Source organism: Spermophilus citellus (assembly GCF_964194105.1).
Source record: "Spermophilus citellus genome assembly, chromosome: 1".
NCBI classification, from domain to species: domain Eukaryota; kingdom Metazoa; phylum Chordata; class Mammalia; order Rodentia; family Sciuridae; genus Spermophilus; species Spermophilus citellus.
The window spans coordinates 266951596-266979577 of NC_138182.1; the positions used below are offsets into that span (position 1 = coordinate 266951596).

The 27982-nt window shown below is 37.7% G+C and overlaps 1 protein-coding gene across 1 annotated transcript in view; it reads left to right on the forward strand.

The window, feature by feature from the left end:
- Nucleotides 1–27982, forward strand: part of TTC23L (tetratricopeptide repeat domain 23 like) — a gene marked incomplete at its 3' end in the record, with an annotated part of 47872 nt that overhangs the window by 4529 nt on the left and 15361 nt on the right. The window contains 6 exon segments of the mRNA XM_081296465.1: nt 1296–1482; nt 8009–8132; nt 19106–19287; nt 20931–21055; nt 23916–24093; nt 26609–26717. Of these exon segments, the coding sequence (XP_081152591.1) occupies nt 1296–1482; nt 8009–8132; nt 19106–19287; nt 20931–21055; nt 23916–24093; nt 26609–26717 (905 nt within the window).

The window sequence follows — 27982 nt, forward strand, 5'->3', positions numbered from 1 at the left end:
TTTCCCTGGCTTATCCATTGAATTGATATGTCCACTGAAAGCACACTTATCTATGGGAAGAAAGGAATCCTGCCTGGGCCTGGCCTGAAGAAATGTTACTCCCTGCCCACACACCTTGGCACACCTGCATGGATAGGTCATTTGGAATAGGATTCTGGATGTTAGTGTATCATTTCTCAAACTTGATGTAAAAGATTCACTTGACATTTATTTTCCTTTCAAACTTTCCTGTATTTTCCTTTAAAAAAAATAAGCATATGTTACTTTATCCGTGGAAAATAGAGATAAATTTCAGTTTTAAAACTTTGCAGTGGTTGGATTTTTTAAAAAGCTACTGTGAATACAAAGGTTATTTCTGTGAGAAACTTGTTGTTACTCTAAAGATCTTAGAATTCTGTTTCTCTTTCATTGTATAGGATTATTTCTTGTGACTATCTTTACAAATCCAATTACCTCTTCACAATTAAAGTGATATCTTCACATTGAAGTCAGATATCTACATTGTATGTGAATTTGTGAGTGTGTGTGTGTGTGTGTTTTCAAGTGTGTAAGAAAGAGAGAGAGGGAAATTTTCAGTTAGCTCTTTCTCACCATGTTTAGTTCTAACACAACTGAGGAGGCCAATTCTCTCCTGACTATGCACTTGTCCCAGTGTAGGGTTCCTCCTTTTCGCCCTAGTGGGACTCATCCTCTTTACTTAGTTAGCCACTCTGCATTGAAGCTTTTAACATAGATAAAATATGGACATGGATGTATGAAATGTAGCCTCAAAATGTTAATTCCCTATCCCTTGTTTCACTATATTTATTTTCTGCTGTGGTTTGGATCAGAATTTCAGGATGTTTGAGATTTTCCAATTCAATCTGCTCATTTTGTAGACAAAGGAAATAAATCATGGAGCTAATTATATTAGTATTAGTTTGTGTTAAAGGAGCACTTACTAAATGCCAATCATCATGATAAATCAATATGCATATTACCTCATTTAATTAACTTTATCAGGTGGATATTCATGTTAACTTCATGTTACAAAGAAGAAGATTAAGTGCTAGCTTGTTCAGGGTCATGTAAATAAATGGCAGAGCTGTTACTCTAATGCAGGTGACTAGTTTGCCAAAATTGAGTAATTTAATCAGCACATTGTTATGCTGGATGCTGGGCTTTGAGAGTGACCTGTCTTTATTCCTTCAAGTTTAATATAGAAAACATGTCACTATCCTCCAGTTGGGAGTACTATAGCCTTCAATTTTTTCTTGTTTGTGAAGTCTGACTCCATGTCCCTCTCATACCCACAGGTCACAGCAAACCCCCATCCCAGCACAACAGCAGACAGATGAGTTGTACCCCACTTATGGGTCTGAAGAGAGTGAAGAAGATCCTGCAGTCCAGGAGGAGGAGATAAGCACAGACTATATGTCTCTTCCCAAAGAAAAACTAGTTCAGTCCCAGAAGAAAATAACTCAGCTGATTAAGGAAAAACTGGTAAGATAAAAATTGTTTCTGTTTCCACATAAAAATATGCCCATTGGGCTGGGGTTGTTGCTCAGCGGTAGAGTACTCGCTGTGTATGTGTAAGGCCCTGGGTTCAATCCTCAGCAACACATATAAATAAATAGAATAAAGTTATAAAAAAGTGAATTAAAATAATATGCCCATGGTTAGAGAATCTCTGCATTCACTGTAGGCAGAATGAAGCACACAAAATAAAATGAAATGCTACATTTCTTTGTAAATGGGAAGAAAATCAGGGAACGGTTGAGTAGCCAACCCACCTTCCAATTCCCCACAGGGTTCACCATCTATTCCTCCCTGGAACATTTGTGCTCCTAGCTTTAAACTAAGAATTAATTTGCCTCTTCCAGTTGCCATAGGATTAAATTTGATTAATTAATTTTTAAGATTTCTCCTGGAAGGTTTCAGGATGATACCACTTGGGAAATTACTAGAGGGCCAAGATATCAAGGCAGGAGGCTAAGAACAAGGATAGCCAAGCAGGAGTCTAGGTTGAGGCCTGTAAAGGATATGGGTAGGGTGCTTGTGGTTACAGTGGAATCATAAAACACCCAAAAGACCAGAAGCAGGAGGGAGTAGTGTCAGAGATCAAAGAGTTTAGGTATTCATTTCTAAGAGTGAGTCAACACCTTGGGATCTAAGATCTTTGAGCCAGTGTGTAAGCAAGAGTGTTCAAAACCCAGGATCGTGAGACAGCAACATATTGACTTTTATTATTAGAACACAGACATCAGCTTGCTTCTAGGCCTGATTTATCAACAGAGTTCATATACTGACTTCTTGTCTGTTCCAGGTCAAGAGGAAATAATGGTTTCAGAGTTAATGTGTTCTCTTGCAGATAAGGGCTGAGAGGCACCTCAGAGGCATATCATAGGAACTGATACCTCTTCAAGATGGACACCTATAAGCTTACCTCTATAAATTATCTAGAAACCTTGCAAAAGACTATCATGGCTGGACCTATTAGTATGTCACACATCCAAACTAGGAAACCATTTTGTCTGTCATGATTTCCAAGTGTGAGCTTTGGAGGCTTGACAACTCCTTAGCCAGTTTGAGTAATAACAAAGATTTAGATCTTAGGAGTGAAATGTAACCCAACTCAGAACTCACAGACCAACCAGAAGGGCAAGGGAGTACCACCACCAGCAGCAGCAACATTGGGGTGAACTCTAAGCCCATATTGGTGGGATCATTTTTCCTTGAGCACAAGAGTTTGGGGATAAATACAGACTGTCCAGAGTCAGGTATAACTCAAAGCTTTGGGCTCCCATTTCTGTGATTTTTTCATGGTATTATGCCTTTTCCTCAAAATGGAACTTAATATTTTCATTTAGATAGTGCTTAACAAATTTAGGTCACATAGATGCTGACTTTTTTCTTATAATAACTCTCTAAGGTAGATAGTATTGGTTTCCAATCTCAGAAAAGAAAACTATGATCAGGATGATCTATCTCAAAAAAACGTAATTAGTAAATATTAGAACCAAGGCTAAAACTTTGCACTTTTTATTCCTCATAGTGCTATTTTCATTTCACCAAAAAATAAATGCCTGAGTCTGTTGAATTGTGCAGCCAATAAATGATCATGTTTGTAAAGTCACTGAAACACGTGACTTGAAGGTATAGTTCTGTGGTTTCTGGAGCTCTGCCCATCAGCTTCACAGTGGCAGAGGGGCTCTTTCCTCCACCCCAACCTTAGAGTGATTCATTCAGCAAATATTGAATGTGAATCTCCTCTGTGCCTTGGGCATAAAGGAGTTGAACATGAGGAATAAGCTTATTTGTTCAAGGAAGACAGATAATAGACAAATAAAGATCATAGCTAATATAATATGAACTAGGAGTGAGTGCTATGAAGAAAAAAGTCAGTAATTGAACAGTGAGTGATGCAGAGAAAGGTAATTTAGAAAGGTGGCCAAGAAAGACCTCATTAGTTGAACAAAATTAAAAAAAACAGGAGACTGAACTATGTAAAAGAGTGCTCCAAGAAGAGATTATAGTAGATGCAAAAATTCTACCTTGAAATTAGGTTGACACATTCATGTCATAGTAGTTATCATAGGCGAATAAGAGGAGAAGAAGAAAGAGGTAGAAAATGAATGAGGTGATTAGGGTTGGGTCATATTAAATAGAGTATTAGAGGCCATAGTAGGAACTTTGGGTTCCATTAAAAATAAAAGAGTGAGACGCTATGGAGGGTTTTGTACAGGAGAGTCACATGATCTAATCCATTTTAAAAGATTACACTGGCACATAAAATATGTCTAAAATTTTATAAATTTATTATAATAAAGTATTTGGTCACTTTTAGAGGATGCTAATGAATGAAATTGTTTTGAAAGCTGATAAAAATAAAAACCAGGTATCCTGCCTTTCTAATACAAACTGTTCTAAAACTATGAAAATACATGAGGAGAAATTTCTCCATGTAGAATTATTCCAGCTAAGATATGAAGAAAGAATGACAGAATTATGATATGAGAATTTTATAATCTTTCATTGGCCCATGTAGTTGTGCTAAAAAGAAAAGAGAGAGACAATTGGATGGTAGTTATATTCTGATGGAAGGATATATCATACATATGAAGTAAAAAACTCAAAGCTAAGATTGACCAAACTTCTAAATCCAACTACCAGTATAAATGCAGAACAGATAATGGAGGGAATGTTGAATGACAACATTGGGAGGCAGTCAACAAAATTCACCCCTGTAGCAAATACTAGAGGAAAGAGGCCCAGTTTCTTCAACAAATAATGCGATAGGAAAAAAAAATAGTATGGATAGAGATGAAGCCTATGATGAAAAGAGAGAGACACAACAGACTGACCTCATGACAAAACTCAACATTCATGCTCAAAACACTAGAAAAACTAGAGATATAGAACATACCTCAATATTGTAAAAGCTATATATGATAAATCCAAGGCCACCATCATTCTAAATGGGGAAAAATTTAAAGCATTCTCTCTAAAAACAGGAACAAGACAGGGATGTCCTCTTTCACCACTTCTATTCAACTTAGTCTTGGAAACTCTAGCCAAAACAATTAGACAGAAGAAACAAATTAAAGGATATGAATAGGAAAAGAACTAAAAACTATCCCTATTTGCCCATGACACAATTTTATATCTAAAAGACCCAAAAACTCCACTAGAAAAAGTGTAAAACTCATAAGTGAATTCAGAAAAGTAGCAGGGTGTATAATTAACACCCATAAATCAGTCGTGTTCCTATACATCAGTGATGAATTAACTGAAAGAGAAATTAGGAAAAGTATCCCATTCACAATAGCCTAAAAAAATTGGGAATCAATCTAACTAAATAGGTAAAAGACCTCTGTAATGAAAACTATAGAACTCTAAAGGAAGAAATTGAAGAAGTCCTTAGAAGATGGAAAGATCTCCCATGTACTTGGTGGGCCAAATTAATATTGTCAAAATAGCCATACTACCAGAAACACTATACATATTTAATATAATTACTATTGAAATTCCAATAATATCCTTCATATAAATAAAAAAACAGTCATGAAATTTATTTGGAAAAATAAGAGACCCAGAATAGCCAAAGCAATTCTTTTTTTTTTTATGGTTCTAGTAGATTTATGAGACTCAGGTTCAATTTTTTGGCAATAGTATATTACAGATGGCATTGTGTATTTCACCACATTATCTAGTTGACTCTGTTTTTGTGATGTTGGCAACTATTAATTATCACTGCCTAGAATCATTAATTAATTAGGAACTACAAAATGGTATATTCAAATTCTAGCCTTCATTATTTAGTATCTGGTATCCTTTAACAAAGAGAACCAAAGCAATTCTTAGCAAGAAAGGTGATGCAGGAGGCTTCACAATACCAAACCTTAAATTATACTGCAGAGCAATAGTAACCAAAATGGCCTGATATTGGCACAGAACCAGACATGAAGACCAGTGGAACAGAATAGAAGACACAGAGACAAACATACATCCTAGACAAGGGCATTGTAAACATACATGGGAGAAAAGATAGCCTCTTCAACAAATGGTGCTGGAAAAACTAGTAATCCATATGTAGCAAAATGAAATTAAACTTGTATCTCTCACCCTACACAAAACTCAATAATAAGTGGATCAAGGACATAGACATTAAACCAGAGACCCTGTGCCTACTAAAATTAAAAGTAGGCTCAACACTCTATCATGTCAGCTTAGGAACTGAATCCTCAACAAGACTCCTAAAGCACAACAGATGTAATCAAGAATCAATAAATGGCATGATATCAAACTAAAAAGCTTCTTTACAGCAAAGGAAAAAATCAAGAATGTGAACAGAGAGTCTATAAAATGGGAGAAAAGCTTTCCCATTTGCACCTCAAATAGAGCATTAATCTCTAGGATATATAGAGAACTCAAAAAACTTAACACCAAACAAACAAACAAACAAACAAACAAATAACCCAGTCAATAAATGGGCAAAGGAACTGAACAGGCACTTCACAAGAGAAGAAATATGATCGGTCAACAAATATATGAAAATATGTTCAACATCACCAGCAATTAGAGAAATGCAAATTAAAACTACACTAAAATTTAATCTCATTCCAGTTAGAAAGGCAATTATCAAGAATATGAGTAATAATAAATATTGGGGAGAATGTGGGGGAAAAGGTACACTCATACATTGGTGGTGGGGCTGCAAATTGGAGCAACCTCTCTGGAAAGCAGTATGGAGATTCTTCAGAAAATTTGGAATGGAACCATCATTTGACCTAGTTATCCCATTCCTTGGCCTAAATCCAAAGAACTTAAAATTAGCATATTACAATGATGCAGCCATTTCAATGTTTATAGCTGCTCAATTCGAAATAGTTAGGCTATGGAACAAACCTAGGTGCCCTTCAACAGATAAATGGATAAAGAAAATGTACATATACACAATGGAATGTTACTCAGCCATAAAGAAGAATAATATGGCATTTGCCAGGAAATGGATGGAACTGGAGAATATCATGCTAAGTGAAATAAACCAATCCCCAAAAAACCGAAGTTTGGATGTTCTGTCTGATATGTGGATGCTGACACACAATAAGCAATGGGGGAAGGAAGAATAACAATTCACTGGATTAGACAAAAGGGAATGTAGGGAAGGGAGAGGGGATGTGAATGAAAAAGACAGTATAATGTCGGACATAACTATCCTGTGTTCATATATGAATACATGACCAATGTAACTCCACATCATGTACAACCATAAAAATGCAAAGTTATACTCCAGATATGTATGATATGTCAAAATACATTCTACAGTCATGTATAGCTAAAAGGAACAAATTAAAAAAAATTTAAAAGAGACTGACCTCAGCATGTGTGATCATTAAAAATTTGCTAAAGGGCTGGGGATATGGCTCAAGCGGTAGTGCGCTCGCCTGGCATGCGCGGGGCACTGGGTTGGTTCGATCGTCAGCACCACATAAAAATAAAATAAAGATGTTGTGTCCACCAAAAACTAAAAAATAAATATTAAAAAATTCTCTCTCTCCCCCCTCCTCTAAAAAAAATTGCTAAAAATGGGCTGGGGTTGTACCTCAGTGGTACACGTAAGGCACTGGGTTCGATCCTCAGCACCACATAAAATAAATAAATAAAAATAAAGGTATTGTGTCCCTCTACAAAATTTTGCTAAAAATATTAGATTTCTAAAGTAGCCTTTTACTCCACCACTCCCTGTCTTTTTACCTATTTCAAGTGATATTAAAGAATTATTGCTAGTATTTTGGCAATATAATGGTTTTTTGGTTGTTTCTAATTCTCAGAGACACTTAGGAGATTGTGTGTGTGTGTGTGTGTGTGTGTGTGTAGTATTAGGGATTTAATGCAGGAGAATTCCACCACTTAGTTGCACCCCAGCCCGTTTTATTTTTATTTTGAGACAGGATCTTGGTAATTTGCTGAAACTTGCAATCCTCCCATCTCAGCTCTCAAGTCATTGAGATTATAGACATGCACAGATTAGAGCCCACACTGGCTTATGAGATATTTTTGATGAAATGTAAAAAGGCCTTTAATTTGCTTAAACACAATAAAAGGCAAGGGTGTATGGATGAGGAATATAGATATGAAATAGGATTGACCATGAGTAAATAACGGATGATTCTGGGTGATTCATTCTCCATATTGCCATTGAAGTTTTTCATGATAAGAAGTTAAAAGAAGTCACTGTGACTATTATGTATAAAATGGACTGTGGAAGACAAGAGGGGCAGCAGTTAGAAGGGGCTCTTATTAGCCAGCCAGGTAAAAGATGAGTGTGGCTGAGACTAGGTATGCAAGGCAGAAATGAGAAGAGCTTGGTTTTAGGATACAGCAGTAAGGTGGAGCTGCCTGGACTTCATGGGTTGGATGTGAGAAGAAGCAAATGATAGAATGCAAATTTAGTCCTGTCTTCTAGTGACATGACAGAGATTTTCCTCCTTTCCCAAAAGCACAATGACTTTTTTGCTCTTTACAGACTATCCGAGCAAACAAGGAGCTGATTCGGTGTGTCATCCTTTCTCGAATTGCTTTTGGGGAAGAACACTGGAAATGTGCACAGGCTTTGACCAACCTGGCTTATGGCTACCTGGTACTAAGAGGTACTTGGTTCCCCAGCTGGATCTGGGTGGGACAGCTTATGAAGCCAAAATGAACCTATACACAACTCCTTGGGGGTGGAGATGACTGAGAGGGTACCTTCCTCTTATTTTGGCAATATAATGGTTTTTTGGTTGTTTCTAATTCTCAGAGACACTTAGGAGATTGTGTGTGTGTGTGTGTGTGTGTGTGTGTGTGTGTGTGTGTGTGTGTGTGTAGTATTAGGGATTTATCGCAGGGGCACTCCACCACTTAGTTGCACCCCCAGCCCTTTTTATTTTTATTTTGAGACAGGGTCTCTCATCAAGAGAATTGAGAGTCCATGGATAAGGCAGACAGCAAATCTTAGTAATAAATATAATAAAGAAAATGATAGTTATTGAGTATTTGACATGTTCAAAGGTAGTTTTATTAAGTTTTTATAATATATCTTGGATGGAGCTACTGTTATTATCCCTAGTTTATAAACAAGACACTGAAGCAGGGTTTCCAGCCACAGATCAATAGGGAAAATATAGGAAGATACGTGTACTCCCAGCACCAGGGAAGCAGACCCAGTAATCGAATTTGAATTCTAAAAACTGAATTCAAGTTTTAGAAGATCTGGCTTAGAGAAAGTCAGGGCCTCATCCTTTAGAAGTTATGTTTCTGGAAGATACTGTGGTTTGGGGGTAGAAGATGGGATTTATTTACTAAAACTGGAACTCAAGTGAAAGCTACATGAAGAAAGGTACTTTAGAGTTGAGACTCCTTATATATTTGTTGACAGACTGAGGCAAGAACCCATTTTTAGAACAAGGGTCATGGCCACTTGATCCTTGGCCCTTGACCAACCATGTCTCCCTATATGGACTGTTTTTACTTCTACTATGGAATTCACTATACTTTATTCATATGCCCTTTGTTTAAATGCCTCTGCCTCTGAAATAGAAGCCTCTTGAGAGCAGGGACCAGTTCTCAATCTAGAATATGTCCTTGTACACAATATGTATCAGCATGTTATTGCTTGATAGATATAAATTGCTTGCCTGTGGCTTTTTCTAGTGTCATCAGTCTGAAGTGGGGTATAGCCCAAGTGATTTAAGGACTTAAGAAATTTGAGGATTTAAAAGGAAGGAGAACCAATATACGTGGGCTGTAATGATCTTAGATGTCAAAATTCAGAATGTTGGATAAAGTTAAAATTGAATTCACTTCTCAGGTATTAATCTCAACACATTTTCCTTCTTAGGGATCCTTAGGCCCTTTTACATTCATTTGTTTTTAATTTAACTTTAGATTAATTGATGTGGTAAGTTCTCACGTGGTTGGGAATGGTGGTGCTGTGAGTTATAGGCCATGTTAGAACATCTATTTTGTGCCAAGAGAAGGAGGGATTCCTCACTTACTGGAAGAGCAGGTAGCCACCTATCTGTGAGATTTGAGGGATACAAGAAAGGTCCTCAACAAAAAGAAATATTCCTCTATTGGGGCTTTATTCCTCCTTATTTGGATCTCTGTATTCCATTCAAACTGATTTCCTCAAAAATGTGCTGCCTTGGGTTTGCCTAGCACGAGGGAGGCCCTGAATTCAACCCTCAGCACCACATAAGAAGATAAATAAATAAAATAAAGGTATTGTATCCATCTACCACTAAAAATATATATATATTTTTTTAAAAGCACTGCCTTAATGGCAAGAGTACCACTTTAACACTTTTAGAACTCCTTTTACAAGCCTGGTAGGACTGTGCTCGGTGCTGGGGATACATAAATGAATACGAGTAGTCCCTATGCCTTGAGAGCTTACAGGGTCTTATAACAGGACCTCACAATAGTGGTGGAAACAAAGTTCCAGGGGATATTAATCAGTGGTGCTGCCACTGAGGAAGGTCAGGGAAGGTTTCAGAGAGAAGGTAGTATTTGTTCTGTCTTTGAAGGATGAGTGTAGCTCCAAGTAAATTTTTGAGGAGAATGGTATAATATACAAAGTTGGCCCTGTATGTGTGGATCTGAGGAGTAGGAACTGAGAGAGGGAAAGTCCTTACACAGACAGTAGGTTCTGTGTAGACTTAAGGATTCAGTTTAGAACAGAAGATATCTTAGGACAGACAGGTTTTGACTGGAAGTGAAACTGAAAAGGTAATTTGAGCCCAGATATCAAGATGTTTGAGGAGGTTTTATGAGAGCATTGATGATGTAATATAATCTAGCTTGTGTTGTTAAGTGAGAAACTTTAGGTTAGACTGGTGGAGAAAGTGGAGGTGAAGATCAGTCAGTCTGTTATCCTGTATGGATGAAAATGAGGGCATTGACCACGGCAGTTAGAATGCAAATGAGATAACTTAAAATGTAGAATTGGTGACATTTAATGATCAATTCATTATGGAGTGGGAAGGACATGGAAGAATTGAAATAGTATGTCCTGATCTATTAGTTGAAATGGAGAATTAAAGACTAAGACTGGGAACTGAGGGTATATAGCTCCGTGGTAGAATACATGCTTAACATGCACAAGGTCCTGGGTTTAATTCCCAGCACCTAAATAAATAAATATAAAAAATTAAAAATGAAGAGCAGGTTGATAGAGGAAGGGAAAAGAAGCTGCTGGGTATGGTTTCAGACAGGCTTGTTATTCAGTAGACTGCTGAAAAGTGGATGTAGAGCTCAGAGAAGATGTTAGTTTGGGAAGAATCAGGTAGCAAGTTAAGACCATAGGAGTGAATGATTTTGATCAGAAAATGTGTATAGAATGAGAGGGGAAGAGGGCAAAGGGCATAAGACCCGAGGACAAGAAGGAATGGATAACAAAAGAGGAACAAAGGAAATATAAGAATCATGGAAGCTGAGGGAAGAGGATTTCAAAAGGAAGTGCAGTTGGTTTCAGCAGCTGTAGGTAATAGAGAGAGGTCAGATAGGGTAAAGGCCAGAGAGAACCACGGGGTTGACAATTGGTTTGGCATGGAACACTCCTTGGGCCCTGAAGAACCCAAATTCAAAAAGGCTTTTGCTCTGATTTAGACTTGAGGTCGTGACAACTTAAACTAGAGAGGTAAGTGTTTGGGAGGAAGACTTATCTGAACTGGACTGCTTTTGGTGTGGGTAGATTACTATGGTAGGCCTATGGAAGGAGCTTATCTTGCATCTTCTGAAATCTACCCTTTCTATGATCAACCACAAACTGACTTTGAGTTTTTTTTAGTTAAATTAAGTCAAAATAGGTAAGCAGGTCATATCACTGAAGATGGTGAGGACATCCTTTTCTCTCTGCTACATGAATGGAGAACTCCATTTGGGATAAAAGGTTGGAGAGAAGAAGGTTTTTCATTTTTCTAGATGGACAAACAGCTTTCTGGTTAAATGAAGTACTCACATAGTATACCCATGCCTAGACTTGATCCCAGCGTTTCTAATACCCAGCCTAGAGTGCTTCTAGAATAGATGATGATTGTGACCTTTCCTTGAAGCTAGCTCAGTGGCTTCTATCGCAGTTGTAGTCCTTACCCAGTTTCTTCTCTCCTTTTTTTTCCCCCAGGGTATAGTGCATGGAATAAAACAAGGATTTGAAAAATTACAAACCTTTTAGAGGGATAAAATTCTTGCTGAGTTCCACTTAGTTTTGTTGTCATTAATCCTGTAACTGCTTTAAAATGGACAGAATGTAAGAGCCAGCTTCCTGTGTGGGTGGGACGTGTGCATCTGCGTTCATGCCTCACTGCACGTGCTCATGTTTTACAGCTATCAGATCTGGGCTCCTCATTTCCCTCTCAGCCTTTTCCAACATTGGAATAGGGAGTCAAGCCCAAAGGCTGATTTCTCTTGATAAATAGTTTTCCATGAAGGTGTAGTGAGAAGCATGTATGTGAAGTATTATAAAGCGTACTTGGGGAAATATAATGTGTACAAACCCTCAAAGAATTTACAACCAATTGTGGAAATGAACTACTATAGACCTGTAATAGAAGACATTTTAAGATAAATGTCATGTAATTGGTTTAAATAAAGGGTTTTGAAAAATTGGGTGAAGTTATTCCTGGCTAAGATGGTAATTAATTAGTAGATTCAGGAAGGAGGCAGCATTCAAGCAGGACTGTAAAAAGTAAATTGTGTTTGGGTGGCAGAAGAAAGGTGGGATATTTCTAGTCAAAGAGAAGGACGTGAGCAAAGGCATGTAGAAGGAACATGCAGTGTCTCTTCAGACAGCAGGAAGCAGCATGCTGCATAAGAATTGGGCTGGGAAGATGAACCCGGAAGGGAGGGTACATGGGGTAGACCACAGTGAAACTGTAAATATGGGTAAAGGAATTTGTAATTTATTTGGTATGGAGGGAGGATTATTAGAGATTTTCCATCAGGATGGTGAAAATATCAAAGTGTACTTTAATATTTAGTCTAGTAATTAGAGCTAAAGTGAAAACTATCTCAGTCACCTAAGTCTAAAACTAGGCTAATGACAAGGAACTGGTAACAAAGTAAGGAGCCAATGAAGGAAGGATACATTTATTTTTTTAAACCAGAAATCCTACTTCTGGGCATCTTTCCTAAATATACACATATAATATATGGACGAGATTATTCTTTGCAGCATTTTTATGGTAGTAAAAAATTGCAAAAACCAGGTGTCGATCAATGGGGAAGCAGTATATACACAACAACAGTTTTAAAAAGAGCATGAGGAACCTCTGTATACTTCTAGAGAGAGATCTCCTGGATGCATCTTTAGGGGAAAGGAAATGAACACTGCAGCAGTGTTACAACATGATTCTTTTTTATAAGAAAGAGGCAGAGAGAAATGAGAATGTGGATTATATTTACATGAAGAAGATGCAGTGAAGGATATACAGGAATGAAATAAAAAAGTTACTTAGAGGGTGATTATGGTGAAAAGAAACAGGGTTGGAAGGGATGCCTCTCAATGTTTACCTTTTCATGTAATTTTAACTTTTCAACCTAGAGAAATTACTTATTCAAAAAGATTATTATAAGGAAGACAGTGAAGAAAGAATTGGTAGGAATATTTTTTAAATTGAAGTTGTATAGAAGTGATACTCTAAAGTGAAGTTGAAGACTTAGGCCCCTGAGGGTGCCATTTTCAGAGATAGGTCCTAAAAGGAAGTAGACTCGAAGAGGAAATCGTGTTTAGTTTTTGATGTATTAATTTTGAATTGCAATAGGGAAACTCACTGATAAAGTTTTACTAATTGTTCGACATTTGGGACCAAAACTTGAGAGAAAGAAAATCCTAAGTGTGGAGGACTGCTGGAGAACACAGCTGGAAAGGGGAATGGGAATGCTAAGCATGGAGGATAAGTGTGAAGTTAATGGACTTGAATAAACTCGGAGAGGCAAAGAGAGAAGCAGAAGAGACAGAAAGAAGAAGAAAATGGGCCCATGAATGGAACAATGAACCCAAAGACCATTACCAAAAAAGTCAGCAAAGGCTCAATTAGAGAAGGTTTATAAAGGTCCAAGTGGATGCAGTACCTCCACCTCCAACAAATAAGGGTATCTGATGCTGCAGCAAGGTCTGGGACTGAGAATCATAATTAGATTTATTTTTGAGGAGGTCTTAAAGGGGACCTCAGGAGAACAGGCTTCCCACAATGACTGGAGCAGAAGCCAGTTCCCAGAAGAGTCCAAGGAACAGGGGCTGGTGACTAGACTAATATTCTACATAATACATATTGAAAGGAAGGAGGGAAAAATAAAAGGGCAGAAAAGACAAGGGAAGGTTATTTACAAAAGGAGAAGATGCAGAAAGATTTTAGATAGAGAGGAAGAAGCCAGTTAGATTAAAGAGTTTGAGCATTTTTAAAAATGGTTTTAAAACTGCTGGGATGGGGTTCCAAAGAGAACATGAAGTCCTTGTAAAGCAGAGCATGTCAAATAGCTGTTGTGGTGAGACAGACTTAGGGATGCTAGCAGTGAAACTCTTGTTGCTGCCCTGGGGAACTCTGTGGAAAGGGCAGGCAGAGAACACCAGGGCAGTTTGGCCCCCAGTGGTGAACTGTTTTCAGATGTTCAGGAAGGGGAATACATTAATGTGGACAAGTAGTTTCCTGCTGTTTTGATTATTATTAATGAAGCAATAGATCAATCAGTTAGCCTGTTATTACTGGGAACTTTCTATGCATTCAGAACTTTTTTACAAAATCCAAGAAAAGAAGTACAAGTTATGAACTCTGTCTAAAAGTCAGGTACAGAAAGAATAGAGAATTCTAAAATCCACAAAATCATGTTAAGCAAAATAAGCCAGACTCAGAAAGTCAAGGAAGGGTCATGTACTTTCTATCATATGTCAAACTAGAGAGGGAAAAAAATGGAAAAGAAAAGATATCTAGTGAAAATAGAAGGAAAAACAGTAAGGCAGAGGAAGAGGATCAAATGGAGGGACAAAGAGGGGAAAGGGAGATATTGGGGAATAAAATAGATCAAATTGTTATGTACGTGGACAAATGTGTCACAGTGAATCCCAATAATATGTATAATCAGAATGCACCAATAATTTTTAATGGAGTGAAAGAACATGGACTTTGAGTGTCTGCCTTTAGAAATTCATTTGATTAAAAATTTTCAACAGTAAAAAAAAGAAAAAAACACAAAATCTAGCCCTCAAGGAGTTTATTACCTACCTGAAGTATTGTGAGAATGCTGCCTTTTCTCAGAGATTCTATAAGCAGTACTATGAAAAATGTCTAAAATAAGGACAAACATAATAGTTACTCCATAAGAGAAATGGACCCTGGCAATAATAATAACTAGTGTTTCTTGAACCTTATTTAATTCAGGCACTACTTAATCTCTTTTTTTGAATTAAATTAATCCTTGCAACAACTCTCCAAGATAGACATTTTCATTGCCATTTTATAGGTGGGTAAATTGAGGTACAGGTAGATAAGTAACTTGTTCAAGACTACATGAATACTACTAAGTGGATAAGCTAGGATTTATATCTGAGAAGTTTGACTTGATACCTGGTCTCTTAATCACTGTACCACAGCAACTTTTTAAATATAAACAATGATCAAAACGGACTGTTTTCTGGTAACAGTAGCAACTTCCAAAGACTAGGTAGCTCTGAGCAAATTCTCTATGGCCTGAGTCTTGTAGTTAACATTAGTGATAGAATTCTAACCCAGACCAGAGTAAAATGATTGATATATTCAGTGGACAATCTTTGGACCAATTTTGCCAGTTCATCAACATTTCTTGGTAATTGCCGAATCTCAGGCTCTGGAAGCAGACCTTGCTGCCACTCTGAATTTAACCTCTCTGGTTACTATCAGTGCCAGGAGGAAAGGATGGTATCTCTGGTCTGAGAGGGCCAGTAAAGGAAAATGACTGATCTAAGGGTAGATACCAGGATTGAAGATGTATGGCTTGGAGATGGGGAAAGCACAAATCTGTAGTGTGCTCCCTAATTAGGTGCAATAATAAGTCCTATAAATAAACATTTAGACAGTGATAGTTTGCATAAAAGAGGGTGTTTTTGCAGTTAATAAAATGTGAATTCATTTCAAAATGTTGCTGATAATGAATTCATAGTACTTTTTGCCATGAATTTTCTTAAGTAGTATGTGCCATAAAAGTAATTATTATCACAAAGTGGAGAAGACATGTGAACTTCTTTTAAACATAAATAGGACTCTTTTATACTTAAAAAGGTTGGAAAACATGTCTAGAACAGTTGTCTCCAACCTTTTGTGAGTTAGTTCCCATCACTTGAAAGATTTGAGCAAACATTCTCTGTATGTGTATATTTATTATAAATTATGTACAACAGTATTGATTGATATGCCATGTAATATTATAAACATTTGTAAAAATAGAAAAAAGAATGAGATAAAAAAGATAGTAGAGAAATTTTTATTTCCATCCCCTATACACATACCCTATGTACCCATAGGAATCCATGCTTTCTACCTGAGGACCAGAGTAGATCATCAGAGGGTGAAAGGAGTGATGTTCCCCTTCAGGGCCTGCTTTAAAGTATAGCAAGTAGTTTTAAATCAGTTCGCTTAAGCCGTATTGGTCACTACCTCAGCTTTTTCATCAGAAGGACCCCAGTGTGGGTCAGGGTAGCATGGAGTCAGGGAACCCAACTGGATTGTTAATCAGCTGCAAAGCTTAGAGGAAAGTTACCTCCTGAGATTTCACAACCAGCCCTGGGCACTTTGGCAGGGAGGAGGCAGGCTTGCAAACCTCCAAGGACTGCCTTGAAGCCACTCTCTTTAGTGCCAATTGTTTTGCTTCCCATTCAGGAGCCCAGAGGGGTCCTGCTGTGCTGATGTGTGTGGTGTTCACCTGACTCCTCCTGAGAACCCAGGGAAGCATCTGAAATTGGTTGCTGCAATTCTTAATAACATACTCCCAAGGGCCCACTTGGTTGTGGAAACTAGCCTGTTTGATCAAAAGACTCTGTTTCTCACTTTATTGTCTTGATTTGTAAAGTAGAAATTCCAGCTTCTCAGGTCCCAGGCAGAGTTTTCTGTAGTCTACTAGTTTCTGCTTTCTTTCTGGAGACCTATAATGACTAAAGAATCAACCCAACCTCTTCATCTTGACATCTGCTGTGGTTTAGATGTGTCCCCTTTAAAATTCATGTGTACAATGTGACAGTGTTAAGAAGTAGACCATGAAGAAGTGATTAGGCCATGAGTGCACCTCCCTCATGAATGGGATTAAGTCCCCTGTAAGAGTGGCTTCACATAGAACTGAGCCCCTTTCTCTCTCTTTCCCCATGTGAGGACATGGTAAGAGAACCCAAGTAACTAGAGGCCACTACCTTGATCTGGGTATTTCCAACATTAGAACTTTAATAAACAAGTTTCTATTCTTTATCAGTTACCCAGTCCTGGGTAATCTGTTATAGTAACATAAATACAGAAGCACCTAAGACTTCATTTTACATATCCAGTGCTTACTTTGTATATCTTTAAATTAAAAGTTATCCTTCAGTCAGGGTGGTCTTCTTACTACCTTCCCTAACATTCTTATAACCCCTTAGCCTCATACACATATACGTGCATGTGTGTGTGTGTGTGTGTGTATGTGCACACACACACATAGACATACATTTGCTTATTCTGCTTTTATGCCTTTAGTCTGTTTAATCCAAGTGGAAACTCTTCTTCTTCTCCATCCGTCAAAATCCTGTGTACCCTTCAAAAACAAGTCCTGCTTCTTCTTTTTTTTTTTTAAAAAAAAAGATAGATAGAGAGAGAGAGAGAGAGAGAGAGAGAGAGAGAATTTTTAATATTTATTTTTTAGTTTTCGGCAGACACAACATCTTTGTTGGTATGTGGTGCTGAGGATCAAACCCGGGCTCATGCATGCCAAGCGAGCGCGCTACCGCTTGAGCCACATCCCCAGCCCAAGTCCCGCTTCTTATATAAAGATTTTACTAAATCAGTGTCCATCCAGGTGTGGACCTCAGACAGCCTGCATTAATATCACCTAAGATGTGACCAATGTAAATTCTTGGTTATCACCTGAGACCTTATTGCTTCTTGTAAATGTGAATTCATGGCTTTCTCCCCAGTTGCTTATCAACTGTAACCACTGAAGTGTGGCCCAGGAATCTGCACAGAGCAATTTGAGGACCACTGTCACTTGCTAACAGCTTTCTCTTTAACCACGGAGTCCATTTCTCTCCTCCGTTAAGACCTATAGAAACGATACCCCTGAGCGTTCAACAGAGAATGATTGGTTCAGGATTACATTTAGAGCTTTCACAGAGGAGGCATCATTTCCTTGCATTGTGGTAACTCATTAATGAGGTCCTGCTCGTTAGAACATATAGGGCTGCAGGCATCAAGGTCATATCCTTTCAATTTATCCCTATTGCCTTTGACTTGAATCCATGCTGTGAAATCAGACACCAAGGGCCAAAGGCAGGGGGAACTGTGTAGGACCTGGGCCAGAGGTGTGAAGTGAGGAATAGGGGCACAGTGATAAATGTTTACCAGCCCCTAGGAGCCTGAAGAGAGAGAGAGAGAGAGAGAGAGATATGAAAGCGAACACCAGCATTACTTTTTAATAGAGTGAAAGAGAGCTAGGATGGTATGTCCTCTTCTGGCCTCTCTTTGTCAGGGCTTCCCTCTTCCCGTCAGGGAAAGGGAAAAACACGTTAGGCTAGAAGATGAGGATGTGCACTGAATGTTTCCAAGTCTACCTCTGTTAACTTGACAGACAGCTCTAGAAAGCACTCGGGAACACTAGCCTTTGAACAAGGAGAAATCCCTACCAGTCTGTCTAGCTGGAGTTTGGTATATTCCCTTTGTCTTCTTAGTGAGGGCCTCACTGCTTTAGAAACTGGATTCCTTTTATGTGTGTGTGTGTGTGTGTGTGTGTGTGTGTGTGTGTGTGTGTGACCAATTTGTATTACTAGCTTCATCTTGGATTTAAAAAAAATGTCCAGATGGAAATAATTGGATTCATAAGCTTTATATTTATAGAATGCCTTTTCCAGAAAGCTCAAAGCACAGCACTCTATGGCATAACATAGTTTGTTCCTGGACTATCTCCATGTGTCTGGTAAGGGGCAGCTTCTTTAATTATTGTTGTCATTTGACATTTGGAGTGGGGAGAAGCTTTGTGGTTGGAAAGAATCACATGGTACTAGCAACAGAACTGGGAAGGGGGTTCTCAGCTTCCACTCCTGTCTCTATTAGTGATTTCCAAACTGAAGTACACAGACTAATGCCAGGAGGGCTGCGTAAGGACCACTTGAGAGGTTAAAAATAGAAGTTTCTGGACTCCATTCTTCTAGGGATTCCAACTCAGGAAGTCTTGGATGGAGCCCAGAAATCTATATTCTTTATAGATTTCTAGATAATTTCCAGCATTCTAGATAATCCTGATTCACAGCCAGGTTTAGGAACTAATGACTATATGACAGCTATACTGCCCACCTTCTCCTCTCCAGGAATGTCTTTGATTGGAACGTGACTTTTTAACATCTTTTTTCCTGCCACCTGCTCTCTAACTTTTCCAGGCCTCCCAGCTCAGGCCAAGAAACATGCTGAATCTGCCAAGAACATACTGTTGACCTGGAAGGGAAATGCGTCCTCAGACAAGGAGAAAAAGGAAATCCTGGAAGCTCTGATCATGCTCAACTACACTCTGGGGGTGATCTGGCTCCTACAGAACCAATATCCTTTCATTTTCAGAAGGGTCTGGTGATCAGGACCACAGGGTATACCCTCCAGGAGGGTCATCATGGGAGGGTGGGAGGTGACATTAAGTCCCTGTAGCTGCATCCCAGCCTCCAAGCCCTCCAAGCCTGTCTCCATCTAGAAGGTAGGCATTTTCCTCCCATGTTTAGTCTTGCAAGCTGTGAGTTGAGCCATCGGATAACATATCACTCAGCCGTTGAAAGTTCTCCATGTTTGAAGTGCTCTTCATTGAGCACACAAGAAAATAAGTATTAGCAATGCAGATGTGAGCAGTGGTGGTGGCAGTGTAAAAATGGAGAGAATGGGCAGTAATTTAAGTCTCAGTTTGGCAAACTAGGCTACACATTGTAATTCCCTGGGAAATTTTAAGAATTACTGCTCTATGGATCCCAACCTGGAGTTTTTGATTTAGTAAGTTTGAGAAGTATTTATTCATTGAGATGTTTAGAAGTCCCCCACATGACTGTAATGTGCAGCTCAAACCCACTATTTATGGATTTTTGATTATTTTAGATTTTTTGGAATGCTGTTGAAAATATCGTCTGTGAAACTGGAAGCCAAGAAAATTAGATAAAAGAGGTCATTCTCCATGTCCCCAGAGGGTGACTGTGATATGTGGCCATGTTAGCTTTCTGTCACTCTGACAAATACTTGAGATACATCAGCTTATGGACAAATTTATTTTGGAGAATTTGAAGGTTTTGGAGGTTTTAGTTCAGTCCATTGGCCTCTTTGCTTTTGGGCCTGTGGCAACACAGCACATCATGGTAGGAGCAAAACCTCAAACGAGAGAAGGGGCTGGAGTCCACTATCTTTTTAAAAGGTGCACTTCTAGTGACCTCACATTAGGTCCTGCCTCTTAGAGCTTCTGCCACCTCCCAGTAGCACCATGCTAAGAACTAAGCCTTTAGCACATGGACCTTGGGGGACATTTAAGACCCAAACTATAATAGCATCTCTCCCAAGAAGCAAGTGATTTTTATAGTTACTGCCTCCACCAGAAAGATGCTAAGGGTCTCTTATGTTCATGAATAATCATGATGTTCTCTCTACACATTCCATTCTCCACTTTTTAATTCTGGAGCTCAACTTGTGAAATCTGATTTGTGTCCTTCGTCTATCCTGCTCTTAGCAGGGGGCTACTGAAAATGTGGGAAATAGAAGGGTATTCGGGAATTGAGGGGATTCCCCCCGCCCCCCCCCCCCCCCCCCCCCGCTATTTGCCTCTGGCCAAAAACCTGCCTTTCTTGGATTTTCTAAGTGACCCAGAAAGTCCCTTTCAGCATAATTAGTTCCTCTCTTACCATTCCTATGAAACAACTTGGGAAAAATGAATAACTGTTGTCACGCAATAGATGCTGCTAAAGGAAATCTAGTGTAATTTACTGTTTCCATCCACACCTGCAAACCCTTACCATCCACTGCAGACCTGAATTTAGGCAATCTGCACAGGAAACTGAAGGCCCTGCTTTTTCCAGAGAATTCTTCCTTCTTGACAAAGAATACACACATATTTAAGTACCCATTTTCAAATACTGCTTCATTTTCCCAAGGGGCCCTTTTGTTTGCTTATCAACTGCTGTCCCTATGCAGTGGCAGTTAGTTTGTGTGCCTGGAATTTGCCTTGACTGTTTCACTGGCAGAGAGGCCTATTTCAACCTGCAGAAGGCAGACAGACTAATGAAGGAACTGAAAGGATTAACTAAGAGAGGCATTTGTGGATGTGGATTATACGTCTCAGAGAAAGACCTAACAATAGCTTTAGGCAGGTAAGATCTGGGTGTAGAGAAGCTGAAGCTTATGAATAAGGCCTGGAGTTACACGTTGTTTTGTGCTCTAATGAAGGGGAGAAAAATATTCATAGTTTAAAAAAAAAAAAACAGAAACTCATGATAATAAAAGAGGCTTCTATTTATCAAATGTATACTCTGCTCCAAGTTTTAATGTGCACTGCCACACTACTTAATCCTCACAACCATCATTGATGTAGTTGGCATGACTAAGCTCTCATTAGAGAGAGGGCATGGAGACCAAGGCTGAGGTTAAACAAATTGTCCAGGTGACCTATCTTGTAAGTGCTGGATCTGTGATATGAACTCATTGACTCTTAGCCCTTCTGTGTACTGCCTCTCACACTTATTCTAGGGTTGATTATGTTTTTCCCTGAATTTCCTCCTACTTTTAACATTATAATATCTTAACAGGGAAGGAACACTTAATGGAGAGAATTAATTGGATGCCATGAAAGCTATGCACAGTACGTGCATTTTTTAAGGAAAGTATTGTTCCATGTGGAAACAAAGTTAATGGAATTTGTTCAAGCCAGAATAAGACTTAACTGTTTTTTTTTTTTTTTTTGCAGTTGAGATAGGAACCCTTTGAGAATCAGAATATTTAGAAATGAGAGTAGGCTCATCATATCATGAGAGAGAGAGAGAGAGAGAGAGAGGAGAGAGAGAGAGAGAGAGAGAGAGAGAGAGAAAGAGAAGAGGAGAGGAGAGAGGAGAGAGAGAAAAGTTTATACTGTTCCCTAGATTTTTCAAATATCTTCACATCCTTGAAAGCAACCTATTTCCAAAACTGTTAGCACTTGGCACAGTAGGCCAACGGGCCAAATGGTAAGTAAATAAAATTCATTCATCACCTCTGCCTCCTCTAAACAACTGTGGATCTAAAAGTCAAATAGGAAATAGTGGGGAGATGTAAGAATGTCCAGAGCTAAATCAAACTATTGACTTAAGTCCATAAATTAGAGTATGGTAAATGTCTACTGCTATAACATGGGGCAGTGGCTAAAGTTTTTCTGCCTTATACAAAAGAAAGCCTTGTTCCTTTTTCAGAATGAATTCTAGTGCTTATTTTACTCATTCAGTCCACAATATTTACTGAGTAGCTATTTTGTGCATGCACTATTCTATGTGTTAGAATATTTGCAGACCAACTATGTACTTGACACTGTTCTGAGTACATATAATTTATTTCATCCGGTCCTCACCACCGCATATGAGGGTAGATATTTTTACTATTTTGATTTTACATGTTTAAGGCACAGAAAGCTTAAATCAGAGAAAGAGTAGTTCTGTCACTAATAGATCAGCGCCACGTTTGTAACTAAAGCATCTGAATCCATAGCTCACCTTTTATACCACACTTAGTTGATATTAGATATCACACTTTGTTAGATATTAATCAAATATCTAGTGAGGGCAAGTCCAAGTCCATTTTTCCATTTAAGGGTAAGGAAACTGAAGAGGATGTTCAGGACAGACAACTTGCTAATATCACCCTGAAATCCCTTGATAAGAGCCATTGTCATTCTATAAGTCTGCTTTTATGGTCAAGGGAAATAGTGGTCTGATTGATTAAAAAATTATTTTTATGGGGTTGCGGTTGTAGCTCAGCGATAGAGCACTTGCCTAGCATTGTGGGGTGCTGGGTTTGTTCCTCAGCACCACATAAAAATAAAGACATTGTATCCATATACAACTAGAGGAAAAAATTATTTTTACAGAGAATGATTGGATAACATACCAGTGCTCTTTTGATTATTAATCCTAATCTTCAGGGGAAGGATAAACCTTCTAGCTTAAAAAGAAAAAGAGGAACTATTGCTAGAATGCCTTAGGTAAAATAATTTTAAAAAGTCACCTCAATGTGCATCAAGGGATAAGGGGAAAGTAATAATGACTGTATGTGTATCTGCTATATTTTAGGTGATTTTACATATAGTATTTAATCTTTGCACCAACCTTGTAATTTAAATGTGTTTAATTATATGCTTAATTTGGAAGAAAACATAGGCTTCTGACATTTGATAAAGCTATTAGCCATTAAAACCAGTTCTGAACTATCCATGTTTTTCTCATTGTACCTTGTTGTTTCTAGAAAGATAAACCTTGATGAGAGCCTGATCCTTATTTTTTTTAAAAAAAGTTATATTTCCAATTTTGTTGTAGGAAATTTGAAAATACAAATGAATATGAAGAAGAAAATAACAGTCAGTTGTACCTCCACCCAGATACAACTACTGTGAACACTTTGGCTGGATGTCTGCTGATCTATCTCAGAATCATATTAGATGCATAGTTTTATATCTTGCTTTTAAAATTAAGCACATTTTGAATATTTCTCCACATTGTTAATCTATAAAAACCAGGACTCTGTAAAGTACTTTAGTATACAATGTGCCATAAGTTATTTAGCCACCTCCTTAAAGGGATTGTTGCAATGTTTTCTCATCTTTAACTGAGGATGAACAAATTAATTCAAAACAAAGCAGAAACTTTTTTTTACCTGAAAGGGAGAGAACTAGAGGGGATAAACTTTTATTTGGATTTTTGAGAGTATGTTTCTGAGTAAATTATCCCATCTTGCGAATTGTTGGATGTCATTTTCCCATTTTTTATAAAAATTGGTTGATGGCACAACATATTAATGGGTTAAATGAATGTAGGCAGTAGAATCTGATGAGTAAAATGCAGGATAATAGGAGTTTACTTATAGTAAAGCTGGCTCCAGAGCCAGGCACCCTAATGATTGACATATAAAGGTCAAATTTGTTAGTTCCTAGGATTAATTCCTTGTGTCTGCAAAGTAAGTGACTTTCTACTTTTATTCCTTTTCTTATAGAGCCTCATTGGCCATCCATAGGTTGAACCTAGCTCTGGCATACTTTGAAAAGGTAATTGGTGATGTCATTGCTACCGAGGGTAATGACACATCAGATCTGATTAGTCTGTATGAGGAAATTGCCCAGATTGAGCAGCTGAGGAGGAACCATGAGCAGGCCATCCAGTACTTGAAGCAGGTTGGTGAGTTGGTTGGGACCCAAACTTCCTGGTCTTGTTTGGTCCAAGGGTCAGGGAAGTGTGGGCTTTTTGTGGGCTTCTTAGAACAAGGGGGTGGGATTGGTTCCATGTTGACCCTGACTTCCTGCCAGATCCACACAACACCCATTGTCAACCTTAGGTGACTTGAGCAAAGAATACTGACTCAGGTGAGTATATCAGCTGTGCAACCTTGTCAAGAGACAGTTCTCGCCTTCCAAGGCTTTTTTCTCATCTCTGTGGGTACTGGGAAGAGGAAGCCAAGTGTGAGTTTACTCCTAGGGGAAAAAACATAGGGGCAACTGAACTTAAGTCTTTAGCAAACACAAAAGGCCTTTTAAATGAAAAAAATCATGTTATAATGTTGTCATTTATCCTTTAAGCTAAACTAACTGGTTGTATTTCTAAGTCTAAGGTTAAACTGATAAAAGGTTGTTTCACTTGGAGGTAACTAATTTGACAAATGCCAAAGGGAAACCAAAACAAAACAGAACACAGGAAAGGAATGTTGAGTCTATCATATGAAAACAGTTTAGGGTATTTGACATATTGTGTACTTCAAACTGCTAGTTGAATGTATCTTTTCTTTCTTCTAAGTGTGAATGCTGCTTGTGGCTTCAAGTATCTCCAGTAGCCACAAACAAAATAAAAGGCTGGATCTCCTGCATTGTAGAAAAGTTGTAGTGCAGTCTTAGAGTATATGTGAAAACAGATAGCTAATGAAAAGGCATTACATATAATTTGACAATCCAAGAGAATAAGCATCCCACGATGGAGAAATGTTAGGAAATACATCTCTAAAGGCAGGGAATCCACTCTTAGAGGAAGCTGCTCTGGGTTTTGAGTTCAAGAGTTCTTAAAGCCAAGGCCAGATCAAAATGGATAAAATTGTAAATATCAGTGTTTCCCATTTTATAAATAAAATTTTATAAATTTTATTTATAATTTTTTAATAAATAAAAAATAAGGGTTAAAACTCATGGAATACTTTTATTATGTATACTTGAGTATGTTTTAATTCACTTATTCCAAGCAAGAACCCTATGAAGGAGGAGGTATCATTATTATTTTGATCTCGTGTTAATGATGAGAAAAGTAAAGCACAAACAGTTAGAGCTAATTAGCTGAAGTTGTATAGCAGATGGAAAAGTGGGGATTTGAACCCAGAAAATTTCACCCTGGACACTATACAATTCTGTTCTAATTGTTATACATGACAGCAGAATGCATTTTAGTTCATAGCACACAAATGGAGCACATTTTTTCATTTCTCTGCTTGTATGCAAAGTAGAGCAAATAAATAATTTTTTAAAAAAATTTGGAATACATCCTAAGATTATATACAATTTGCTATAAATTTTTAAGTTTTCTCCAGTGTAAGAGCCCTCATGGTTTCAGAATAGAAAGAGTAAACATTTTTTAAAATTTTGGGGGGTTTATTTTTTTAATTTGTTCTACTTAGTGGTACATGACAGCAGAATGCATTCAATTTATCATACACAAATGGAGCACAATAAGAGTAAACATTTTTTAATTTATTGAATGTGACAGGGGACAAGATTTTTATTTTCTGACCTATATGAATCAATACTTAATCAATACTGCTCAGATAAATACTTAAGTGCCTTTGGTTAAGTGAAACAAAATCACTTCCATCTGACTACTAAAATAAAAAAGTCATTTTAAACTTAAAAATGAGAAAAAAAACAACTCTGCTTTGTATCTTGGCTTTACAGTATTGTCTGATAGTCCAACTCCTTCAAACACCTCTCAGAGTTCAGCCCATGACATATTCAGTACAGGTGTTCTTTTCTTGCTGGTTGATATGGACTAGATGTTTTAACTCTTCTTCTTTCTGATGCTCTTTTAATTTTAGCACAAAAAATAATAATAAATAATGAAATCTTAGACTTCTTTAGTTCTTACTAGATGCCAAGTGATGTTCTAAACACTGTACATCTATCAGCTCATTAATATTTACAACAATTGGTTGTGACAATTCTGTTCCTGTCATCTGTGTTATGTTTGAAGAAGCTAAGTGATCTATCTTCTATGGAGATAAATCTAAGACAGGATGGGAACTTAGGCAGTGTGGCTGTAGGATCCATGCTTTACAATTGACTTTGATACTGAACTCTTGTGGAGGTTAAAGTTATAATTTTATTTTTGCTGTGAAACCTAGTAAAATTAATACTAGCTAATATTGATTGAGAATTTACCATGTGCTGGGAACTGTGCCCAGAGTTTTGCAAACACCAACTCATTTCATCTTTCCCAAGCCCTAATCAGTAGGAACCATATGTTCCTTCTACATAAGAAGGTGAAATTACTTGAGGAGGACTCAAAGCTGTGGTAGAGCTGGGGCATCTTTCATCTAACTCCATGATTAGCTATACCTTGGCTTTCAATCAACTAGCAATTCTATCAAAGCTGCCAGAAAATCTACAGTAAAATTGTCATGTGGGTACTTACTTTGTCATGATTTTTTTTTTCCAGGCCTATTCTATCTCTGTTTCTTCATTCACTGAAGTCAGCCCTCAAACTGCAGAGGCAAGTGCGTTACTAGCCAAAGCTTATGCCATGTCTGGAAAGCCCCAGCACAGGGGTAGGTAGAAGAGGTGGCCTTGCAGTTTTCATCATTTCCCAGTGAATATGGGAAGATATTAGTGAACAATCTATCTATAAGAAATATTATAATTAGTTACTCATGCTTGTAATGGAAGGATTAGGCAGGTCATGATTTTGTACAATATCAATTACACATGAATTTAGACCTGATAACATCCTCCCATATTACTTGGAACATCAAAACCAATAAAATCATCTATTTTTATATTTCCCTTATTCTTTTAGAATTTCAGTATAAGGTACCTTTATAAGATGTAGAAATCATTTATACTATGAAAGTGACCTGTGGTGTATTGGTTAATAAGGAAAACTAATGATAAAAGAAAACACTGGCTGGTCCTCCCCTCTTCCTCCACTCTCAATCTCCTGGGTGCTTTTCCTCTGGCTTATAAGACAATGTAGCAATTAGAATTTTCTTGACCTATTTCCTAAAGTGAGTTACTGGAGGAGTTCTGGAGGAAAGCCAATGATTGATTGATCTTTCAGACAGAGTCTTTTGCCTGGCAAGATCATCTTTTTGAAAGTGGGTGACTTTAGGAGAGACAGAAATGAGCCAGTGAGGGGCTGGGCCTGTGGCTCAGTGTAGACCACTTGCCTAGCATGTGTGAGGCACTGGGCTAGATTCTCAGTACTGCATATCAATAAATAAATAAATAAAGGTCCATCAATATCTAAATAAAAATATTTTTAAAAAAAGGAGTTGTGAAGAGTATTTGTATTTAAAAGAAGAAGAAGAAATGAACCAGTGAAGGGAAGACAGTATATTTTTCATAGCTAGCCTGACCAGAAATGAATACTGATTGAGTTGATGCCCAATCAGGAGGAATTTAGGATTTGTGAACAATGCAATTTGAACATTTTTCAAATGTTTACTTTTTTATGCTTATAACAGTAATTCATTTTGGTGTATGTTATTTTTCAGTTGGGTGGGGAAGAGGAAGAGAGGTTTATAAATGTTTTATTCCCCATGTCATTAAATAAACACTTTTTTTTTAGTTTGCAGAAGTTTTAACATTTTAATTAAGTTGTTTGCTTAAGCATAAATGTTTACTGAAGACTTTCTAATTCTGTGTTTTCCAGCTCATCATTTTCTCATTTTAATATTTCTTTGTGTATAAGCACAGTTTATGTATTCCATGTATAGTAAAAATTTTTAAAAGTAGTTTTTGTAGTATTAAGAAATTTAACATATTCATAAACATGTGGAATTTTAGCCTTTTTTCTGTGAGGGGGAAATCCCCC